This window comes from Camarhynchus parvulus, chromosome 1A, assembly GCF_901933205.1.
Source record: "Camarhynchus parvulus chromosome 1A, STF_HiC, whole genome shotgun sequence".
In the NCBI taxonomy this organism is placed as follows: domain Eukaryota; kingdom Metazoa; phylum Chordata; class Aves; order Passeriformes; family Thraupidae; genus Camarhynchus; species Camarhynchus parvulus.
Genome location: NC_044586.1, coordinates 68,976,337 through 68,987,401, shown reverse-complemented (window position 1 = coordinate 68,987,401; position 11,065 = coordinate 68,976,337). Strand labels below are relative to the sequence as shown.

At 41.2% G+C, this 11,065-nt stretch overlaps 1 protein-coding gene across 1 annotated transcript in view; it reads right to left on the bottom strand.

Moving 5' to 3' along the window:
• The window catches only part of LRGUK (leucine rich repeats and guanylate kinase domain containing), a 53,158-nt gene continuing 42,093 nt past the window's right edge, over nucleotides 1-11,065 (bottom strand). Inside the window, 5 exon segments of the mRNA XM_030960849.1 lie at nucleotides 1-137; nucleotides 2,483-2,649; nucleotides 6,345-6,440; nucleotides 8,158-8,216; nucleotides 10,637-10,761. Coding sequence (XP_030816709.1) covers nucleotides 1-137; nucleotides 2,483-2,649; nucleotides 6,345-6,440; nucleotides 8,158-8,216; nucleotides 10,637-10,761 — 584 coding nt within the window.

Sequence of the window (11,065 nt, the reverse complement as noted above, 5' to 3'; positions counted from 1 at the left end):
TCAGGGGTTGCTGCTCCTCCATCGGGGCAGGATCGGAGGCAGGAGGCGTCTGGAGGGGCAGCGGGGCCCGGGGGAGCAGCCGGAGCTGGCGCGGCTGCATTTCCTCAGCGGGCACCCGGCGGGCTCCTCCTGCTCTGCTGGGATCGCAGAAAGGAAAAAAGGAGTTTGTTCCAGCGGCAAGTGAGAATCTAACAAAGATTCCGTGGGGGCCTGGGGGGAATGGCTCAACTCACCCAATCGTAACAGTCACTGGGTAGTTTTGTTTTTTTTTTAATATTTGGAATTTAATAATAAAATAAATATTTGGAATTTTGGGATGTATGAGATTTTGGGATATTTGAATATTTGGAATTCTGGGATTTTTGGAATTGTGGACTTCTTTAGTATTTGGAATTCTGGGATATTTGGGATTTTGGGATATTTGAAATTCCGGGATATTTGGATATTTGGAATTCTGGAATTTTTGGAATTGTGGACTTCTTTGATATTTGGAATTTTGGCATTTTTGGAATTCTGGATTTTTTTAAATATTTGGAATTCTGGAATATTTGGGATTTTGGGATGTTTGAATATTTGGAATTCTGGGATATTTGGGATTTTGGGATATTTGAATATTTGGAATTCTAGAATTTTTGGAATTGTGGACTTTGATGTTTGGAATTCTGGGATTTTTGGAATTGTGGACTTCTTTAGTATTTGGAAATCTGGGATATTTGAATATTTGTAATTCTGGAATCTTTGGAATTGTGGACTTCTTTGATATTTGGAATTCTGGAACTTTTGGAATTCCGGAATATTTGGAATCCCAGCACTGTGTGGGGCTTGGATCGCCCTGGGCATGGTGGGAATTGTCCCTGCCCGTGCCGGGGCTGATCTCTGAGGTCCCTCCCGCCCGCACCTGGCGCAGACATTTCTTTCACGAAAAATCCTTCATGAAAAACCCTTCTGAGGATTTTTCCTGCTGGGGCTGAGACGTTTCAGCAGCAAGATGTAAACCGCGATTGTCCGCTGCTGTGGAAAGCACCAGCGGGATCCGCGGTTGGTGCCCTGTGGATGTTTTGGCGGCGGAGCCTTATCCGGAGGCTCGGGGTGGTTCTGGGGTTGTTGGTTGTGGTCTTTGGATGGGGTTGGTTGTGGTGGTGGGTCTTGTGGTGAGCGGTGCGCTGGGGCTGTTGGTTGCTGAGGGGACGGTGGATAGTGGGGGTTTGTTGTCGGTTCGGTCGGGTTTTAGTGGGGTGGCTGTGTTGTATTCGGAGGGGGTAGGGTTGCTTTTGGTTGGAGGGCGAGGGTTGGTGTTGACTTTGTTTGTGGTGTTATCTCGGGGGGCGATTCGGGCTGTTTAATGGGGGCAAATCGGGAAGCAGTTTAGTTAAAAATGCCAGCTTTGGGAGTTGGAGGGGAGGGTTTGAGTCCTTTCTTCCTGAAAAAAAAAAGGGCCGGGGGGGGGGGTAACTCTAAGAAGGGGTTTAGTCTTCAATCTTTGGTTTACAAGAGCAATGTTTTTATAAACTATTAGAGTTAATTAGAGCTTAAGTAGTTTATTTTCTAAAACGACCGCGAGGCGGGGAGCAGGACTAGGATGATTAGGAAGTATGTGAGTGAGGCTAGTTGGCCGATGACGATGAATGGGTGTTCTACTGGTTGGCTGCCTGCTCAGGTCAGAATGAGGACGTTAGTGACTAGGGCTCAGAACAGAGTTTGTGATAAAGGGCGGAATGTTACTGATCGTAGTTTTGGTGTGTGAGGTGGTGGCATGAGGAATAGGACTAGGATTGAGGCAGCTAAGGGCGGTACTCCTCCTAGTTTGTTTGGGATGGATCAAAGGATAGCGTAGGCAAATAGGAAATATCATTCGGGTTTGATGTGAGGGGGAGTCAGAGCCAGCTCCTTTGTTATCGTTCTTTCTTTTCTATTCTTAGCCTAGCAAGCTTCTGGAAACCTTTCCTTCTTTTTTCTGTTTAGTATAATGTAATATATATATTGAAGCATAGTAAAAACCCCCAGAGTAAAAAAGGGTGAAAAGTGCCTTTCTGTGTAACGCCAAGGCCCAAGGGAAAAGCTGCTTCAGGAAAAGACAAGAAGATGAGGAGGAGACAGCGAGAAGAGAAACGGAGACGCTGCGGAACAGGACAGGGACACCCTGATAAAGAAACTAGCGGCGAAAGTCACTGCGAAATTCTTAAAAACGAATATGTGCGAGCCTGTCGTGAAATTGTATGCGTATGCATTTGAAAGGGGGATAAAAGGAAGGGCTGGAGTTCACAAAAGGGCGCGTGCCCTTTTAAAGAGAGCAATCCCTGCGTGCGTCCAGCGCTGTGATAAACATACCGGGCTTTACAACTAAGAGTTGCGGAGTTTTTCTCTTTCCCCGCGTAACAATATACATGATAAAATAACAAATCGAGCCTTCTGACCATGGAGTCGAGGTTCTCGTCTCTCACCTCGCCTGAAAACCCTGGTGAGCGCTGTCCCACACACCCACCTGGCTCGGGGCTCTCGGGCAGCTCGTTCCAGAGCATGCCCAGCCCAGGGGAGGACAGGTGCCTCTGGGGCAGCGGCAGCTTCGGCCACAGCAGCTGCTCCAGCCCGGGCAGGACCGTCTCAGGAGGGACGAAAACTTGTCTCCAGGCCAGCCCCAGCTCCATGAAGCTGTGGGGAGCAAAAATTCCGGGTTTAAAACAGCCCTGGGTTAAAAGAGGTTCTGGTTTTCCACACCCGCACCAAGTTTCTTTCAGCGCCTTTTCCCCTCCAAAGAAAACTCTTGAAAATCCCTCCCTGTGGGAAGGTGCAATTTAAAGACCACCAGCTTCAAGATTTTTGGTTCAATTCTTGAATCATGATCTCTCCCAAATTCCACTCAGCACCAACTGTGCTAATCATGTAAAGAGGGAATAATTCTTTTGTTAAAACCATATTTCTCACTCCAGTTCTAGTTTTTCCACACCTGCACCAAGTTTCTTTCAGCGCCTTTTCCCCTCCAAACAAAACTCTGGAAAATCCCTTCCTGTGGGAGCTCCTGGTGCCATTTAAGGACCACCAATTTCCAGATTTTTGGTGCAATTCTTGCAGAATTTCAAGCTCATGATCTCTCCCAAATGCCACTCAGCAGGAATTGTGCTGATCACATAAGAGGAAATAACTAAGAGAGAATATCTCTTTTTTTAAAACCAAATTTCTCAGTCCAGTTCTATTTTTCCACACCTGCACCAAATTTCTTTCAAATATCAAATATCTTCAAATATCTCCTACACAGAAATCTCATGAAAATCCCTTCCTGTGGGAGTACCTCGTGCCATTTAAGGATCACCAATTTCAATATTTTTGGTTCAATTCTCGAATCACGGTATCTCCCAAATTCCACTCAGCAGGAACTCTGCTAATCATGTAAAAAGAGAATAACTCTGGTTTAAACCATATTTCTCACTCCAGTTCTATTTTTCCACACCTGCACCAAGTTTCTTTCAGCGCCTTTTCCCCTCCAAACAAAACTCTGGAAAATCCCTTCCTGTGGGAGCTCCTGGTGCCATTTAAGGGCCACCAATTTCCAGATTTTTGGTTCAATTCTTCAGGAATTCCAAGCTCATGATATCTCCTAAATGTCACTCAGCAGGAAATGTGCTGATCACATAAGAGGAAATAACTAAGAGAGAATATCTCTTTTTTTAAAACCAAATTTCTCAGTCCAGTTCTATTTTTCCACACCTCCACCAAGTTTCTTTCAAATATCAAATATCTTCAAATATCAAATATCTTCAAACATTCTCTACACAGAAAACTCTTGAAAATCCCTTCCTGTGGGAGCACCTGGTGCCATTTAAGGACCACCAATTTCCAGATTTTTGGTTCAATTCCTCAAATGTGATCTCCCAAATTCCACTCAGCAGGAAATGTGCCAATCACATAAGAGGAAATAACTAAGAGAGAATATCTCTTGTTTTAAAACTATATTTCTCAGTCCAGTTCTATTTTTCCACACCTGCACCAAGTTTCTTTCAGCGCCTTTTCCCCTCCAAACAAAGCTCGTGAAAATCCCTTCCGGGGGCCCTCCTGGTGCCATTTAGGGACCACCAATTTCAAGATTTTTGGTTCAATTCTTGAGGATTTTTTGTCTCCTGATATCTCCCAAATGCCACTCAGCAGGAAATGTGCCAATCACATAAGAGGGAATAACTCTTTTTTAGAACCATATTTCTCACTCCAATTCTATTTTTCCACACCTCCACCAAGTTTCTCTCAAATGTCAAATATCTTCAAATATCCCCCACAAACAAATCTCTTGAAAATCCCTCCCTGTGGGTAAAATGAAACCATTCCTTCCCGTGCCAGGTTTGCTGCTGCCCCTGCAGGTTAATGATGATGATGAGGATGATGATGATGGTTTGATGCCCCTCCATCTCACCTGCTCTCCGAGGGGCCTTTGCTCAGGAATTCCCACCTGACCTGTTCCAGGTGTGTTTGCTGCTGCCCCCATGCCAATGATGATGATGAGGATGATGATGATGATGGTTTGATGCCCCTCCATCTCACCTGCTCTCCGCGCTGGCCCTGCTCAGGAATTCCCACCTGTGCCAGGTGTGTTTGCTGCTGCCCCCCCATGCCAATGATGATGGTAATGATGATGATGATGATGAGGATGAGGATGATGAGGATGATGTTTTGATGCCCCTCCATCCCACCCAGGTGCACTCACCTGCTCTCTGAGAGGCCCCTGCTCAGGAATTCCCACCTGACCTGTTCCAGGTGTGTTTGCTGCTGCCCCCCAGGTTGATGATGATGAGGATGATGATGATAATGGTTTGATGCCCTTCCTCCCATCCAGATGCGCTCACCTGCTCCCCGAGGTGGCCCTGCTCAGGAATTCCCACCTGTGCCAGGTGTGTTTGCTGCTGCCCCCCATGTCAATGATGATGATAAGAAGGATGATGATGATGATGAGGATGATGAGGATGATGAGGATGGTTTGATGCCCCTCCATCCCATCCAGGTGCACTCACCTGCTCTCTGAGAGGCCCCTGCTCAGGAATTCCCACCTGACCTGTGCCAGGTGAGTTTGCTGCTGCCCCTCATGTCAATGATGATGATGAGGATGAGGATGATGAGGATGATGTTTTGATGCCCCTCCATCCCACCCAGGTGCACTCACCTGCTCTCTGAGGGGCTCTGCTCAGGAATTCCCACCTGACCTGTTCCAGGTGAGTTTGCTGCTGCCCCCCCATGCCAATCATGATGAGGATGATGATGATGATGATGATGATGAGGATGAGGATGATGATGAGGATGAGGATAGTTTAATGCCCCTCCATCCCATCCAGGTGCGCTCACCTGCTCTCCAAGGGGCCCTGCTCAGGAATTCCCACCTGAGCCAGGTGTGTTTGCTGCTGCCCCCCTATGTCAATGATGAGGATGATGATGATGATGATGGTTTGATGCCCCTCCATCTCACCTGCTCTCCACGGTGGCTCTGCTCAGGAATTCCCACCTGACCTGTTCCAGTGTGTTTGCTGCTGCCCCCCCATGTCAACAATAAGGATGATGATGATGATGAGGATGATGATGATGATGAAGATGATGATGAGAATGGTTTGATGCCCCTCCATCTCACCTGCTCCCCGAGGTGGCCCTGCTCAGGAATTCCCACCTGTTCCAGGTGTGTTTGCTGCTGCCTCCCCATGTCAATGATGATGATGATGATGATGAGGATGAGGATGATGTGATGTTTTGATGCCCTTCCTCCCACCAGGTGCTCCACGGTGGCTCTGCTCAGGAATTCCCACCTGACCTGTTCCAGGTGTGTTTGCTGCTGCCCCCCCATGTCAACAATAAGGATGATGATGATGAGGATGATGATGATGATGAAGATGATGATGAGAATGGTTTGATGCCCCTCCATCTCACCTGCTCCCCGAGGTGGCCCTGCTCAGGAATTCCCACCTGTTCCAGGTGTGTTTGCTGCTGCCTCCCCATGTCAATGATGATGATGATGATGATGAGGATGAGGATGATGAGGATGATGTTTTGATGCCCTTCCTCCCATCCAGGTGCGCTCACCTGCTCTCCGAGGGGCTCTGCTCAGGAATTCCCACCTGACCTGTTCCAGGTGTGTTTGCTGCTGCCCCCCCATGTCAACAATAAGGATGATGATGATGAGGATGATGATGATGATGAAGATGATGATGATGATGGTTTGATGCCCCTCCATCTCACCTGCTCCCCGAGCTGGCCCTGCTCAGGAATTCCCACCTGTTCCAGGTGAGTTTGCTGCTGCCCCCCCATGCCAATGATGATGGTGATGATGATGATGATGATGATGATGATGGAGATGGTTTGATGCCCCTCCCTCTCACCTGCTCCCCGCGGTGGCCCTGTTGGCCCCCGAGGACAGCGGTGGCACCGGCCGGGGCAGCTGCTGCAGCGGCGCCTCGCACTCAGGGTTCATGGCCCTGAAATGACCCAAAAATCAAATTATTGAACAGGGCACGGCGGGGCAACGGCTCAGAGAGAAATGGAGATTTTTTATTTGGTTAGCACAGCCCAAGTGGGCTGAATTTAACCAAAAATTAAGATTTTTGTGGGGTAAGGTCAATCAGAAATTGAGATTTTTTTTTATTTAGCACAGCCCAAGTAGGCTGAGTTTAATCAGAAATTTCGATTTTTTTTTTTTTAATTTAAAACAACCCAAGTGGAGTGAGTTGAATCAAAACCTCAGATTTATTTTTAATTTAGCACAGCCCAAATGGGGTGAGTTTAATCAAAAATTGAGATTTTTTTTTTACATTTTATTTATCACAGCCGAAATGGGGTGAGTTTAATCAAAAATTGAGATTTTAAAATTTCATTTATCACAGCCAAAATGGGGTGAGGTCAGTCACAAATTGAGATTTTTTTAAAATTTATTTTTTATTTAGCACAGCTCCAGTGGGGTGAGGTCAATCAGAAATTGAAATATTATGTAATTTAGCCCAGCCCAAATGGGGTGAGTTTAATCAGAAATTGAGATTTTTGAAAATTTATTTAGCACAGCCCAAGTAGAGTGAGGTTAATTAGAAATTATCTAATTCTGATTTAACTCTTGATTTAATCCTGATTTAATTTATTATTTAATTCTGATTTAATTCTGATTTAACTCTTGATTTAATGGGTGTTTAAATAATTATTTGATTCTGATTTAATGCTTAACTCTTGATTTGATTCCTGATTTAATCCTGATTTAATGCTGATTTAATTATTTAATGTACTTGATTTAATTCTGATTTAATTCTTGATTTAACTCTTGATTTAATCCTGATTTAATTCTTGATTTAATTCTTGATTCAATTCTGATTTACTTATTGATTTAATTCTTGATTTAATCCTGATTTAATTCTTTATTCAATTCTTGATTTAATTCTGATTTAGTTCTTGATTGAACTTGGATTTAACTCTCCATTCGGATTTGACTCTTGATTTAATTCTTGATTTAACTCTTGATTTGACTCTTAATTCTGATTTAATTCTTGGTTTAATTCTTCATTTAAATTGGAATGAAATTGGAATGAAATTGGAATGAAATTGGAATTAATTGGAATTAATTTGAAGTAATTGGAATGAAATTGGAATGAAATTGGAAATTTAATTGGAATTAATTGGAATAAAATTGAAATTAAATTGGATTAAATTGGAATGAAATTGGAATGAAATTGGGATGAAATTGGGATGAAACTGGAATGCAATTGGAATTAAATTGGGTGAAATTGGAATGAAATTGGATTAAATTGGAATTAAATTGGAATAAAATTGGAAGGAAATTGGAAGGAAATTGGAATAAAATTGGAATTAAATTGGAATAAAATTGGAATTATTTGGAATTAAATTGGAATAAAATTGGAATGAAATTGGATTAAATTGGAATGAAATTGGAATGAAATTGGAATTAATTGGAATTAAATTGGAATTAATTGGAATTAAATTGGAATAAAATTGGAATGAAATCAGAATGAAATTGGAATGAAATTGGAATTAAATTGGAATGAAATTGGAATGAACTGGAATTAATTGGAATTAAATTGGAATTAATTGGAATTAAATTGGAATTAATTGGAATTAAATTGGAATAAAATTGGAATGAAATCAGAATGAAATTGGAATGAAATTGGAATGAATTGGAATTTTGCAGGTTACCTGTGGGACAGAAGCACCTGACGAGCGGCAGAGAAACGTCTGCGGAGAGAGGCTTCTTCCTGGGAAAGAGAAAAACCAAAAAATTTTAATTTTAAAGAGGAATTTTTAATTATTTCTGGTGATTTCAATGATTTGGATCTTCCTTTCTCCTGCTAAAATCCCAGGGGAAACAGCAGGGCTGGGTTGGGATGAATGAGGCACAGAAATAATGAATGGGAAATATTTAATTAAATGAATAGAAATAAAATAGTCACAGAAATAGAAATCAAATCAACATATATTTATAAATAAATAGAAATAAAATAATTTTTAAAAATATGTATTTAATTATATTAAAAATTCCATCCTGCTTTGGTATCAGCTGATATCACTGATATCAATTATCAATTAATCAATTAATCAATTAATGTCATGGGCTGAGACAGAGCAAATGAAATTGCTCAATAAATAGAAATAAAATTAGAAATAAATAGAAATAAAAGATTCACATAATTAGAAATAAAATAAATATATATTTTATAAATAAATATAAATAAAATAATTCTAAAAATATATATTTAATAATATTAAAAATTCCATCCTGCTTTGGTATCAGCTGATACCACTGATATCATCAATTATCAATTAATCAATTATCAATTAATGTCATGGGCTGAGACAGAGCAAATTAAGTTGCTCAATAAATAGAAATTAAATAAATAGAAATAAAATAGTCACATCAATAGAAATAGAAATAAATAGAAATAAAATAGTCACATAAATAGAAATAAAATAAATAGAAATAAAATAGTCACATAAATAAAAATAGAAATAAATAGAAATAAAATATTCACATAAATAAAAATAGAAATAAATAGAAATAAAAGATCCATATAAATAGGAATAAAAGAAATATCTATTTATAAATAAATAGAAATAAAATAAAATAATCCCATTCCTTGCACCTCCTCCCCTGTGCCCAGGCCAGCCCTGCCCTCATTTCCTCTGGCTGTAATTAATGATATAAATTATAATTAAAAATTATATGAATATATATAATTTATATTTTATTAATATAATGATACAAATGTCATTAATGCATAAAAAGTAAGAACAGAGAAGTTCTACACCTGTAATGCAGTCAGAAATAAAAATAAGGGTCAGAATTCTAAATTCACCAGAATAAAATGAAATTAAAACCAAGCTCAGTGGGCATCTGAGTACAATGATTTATTTTGAATGAATAATGAACTAATTCACAATTGTCACTTATTTAGGTGCCAAAATAATTTAAAGTGCCAAATGAAACAGCTGAAAAATTACGAAATATTTATTAAGAAATATTTCTATTTTTTCCCCATTTAACTTGGTCTGAGAGGCATCTGGGTGGACACATAGAAATAAAAATCTGAACAAAATAATCGAGAAATAAAAAATGTGATCCTGGGATTTGGAATTCTTCCCTTTTTTTTGGGGGGGGGGGGAGAAAAAATTGTTTTAAAAACCAAAAAATTGTTTTTCCTTCCTCTCTTGGGAAGATTTTGTGGGTTTTCGGCTTTAAATTCCCCATTTTTGTGTTCTATCACATCACTTCAAAATAACCAAAAGAGATATTTTTAGGAGCTTTTGAAGATCTGAGTCTCCTCTCCTTAAATTCTCCCATTTTTGGGATTATTTATTCCATCAAAAACTTCCAGCTCCAAAATTTCCCATCTCAAAACTTCAACTTTTTTTGGGAATGTGCCCAGTAGGAATTCCAGAGGAATTCCCCAATTCCAGCTGTGGAATTTTGCAGCTGGAGGAATTTTTCCTTCTTCTATAGGGAAGATTTTGTGGGTTTTATTCCCCATTTTTGTGTTCTATCACATCACTTCAAAATAAACCCCAGAGATATTTTTTGGAGCTTTTGAAGATCTGAGTCTCCTCTCCTTAAATCCTCCCATTTTTGGGATTATTTGTTCTATCAAAAACTTCCAGCTCCAAAACTTCCCATCTCAGCTGGAAATGCCCCAACCCCTGGAATTTTGCAGCTGGAGGAGTTTTTCCTTCCTCTCTTGGCGAAATTTTGTGGTTTTGGGCTTTAAATTCCCCATTTTGTGTTCTATCACGTCACTTCAAAATAACCAAAAGAGATATTTTTAGGAGTTTTTGAAGAGCTGAGTCTCCTCTCATTAAATCCTCCCATTTTCCAATAATGTTCCAATAATCCCATTTTTGGGATTATTTATTCCATCAAATCAATCAGCTCTAAAATTTCCCATCTCAGCTCCTTCACAATCCTTTGGGATTGTCCCCAGCAGGAATTTCAGAAGGTGGCACTGGCTGATCTTTAAGGTCCCTTCCAACCCAAACCATTCCACGATCCAGCAGAACTGGGAAATATTCTTGAAATTGAAGTGGACAGAGAACAGAGAATTTTCTCTTTCAATTTTTTCCCTGAAAACCGAAGAAGGTTGGGGTCCAGCTCCCGGTTCCTGAGGTGACAGGAGCTGCTCCTTACCACCGAGCCGGGGGTTGCAGTCAGCATTTCCAGGAGGTCTCTGGGATAGCTCTTGGTGGAAACGTGCAGGAGGTCACCGTAGCACGGAGCCGCCTTTTCCTCTGGGATGAGCTGATTCCTGGAACCTGGCGTGGGAAGGACAACCCTCAACGGAAACGTTCTGGACACGAGCAGCAAGGAACATTTCCGGTTTTATTTCCCTCCCTGGGAGGGGCCACGGCCAGGCTGGGTTGGGGTTTGGGGTGGCTTTGTGTGGAAGGGGTTTCACAGTGACTGCTGCGAGCCTGAGAGAGGCTTGGGAAGAGGATCCAGGTTTGATAGGAAAATCCATGTTTGATAGGTGGATCTGTGTTTGATAAGAGGATCCGTGTTTGATCAGAGGGCCCATGTTTGATAGGTGGATCCATGTTTGATAAGATGTTTGATAAT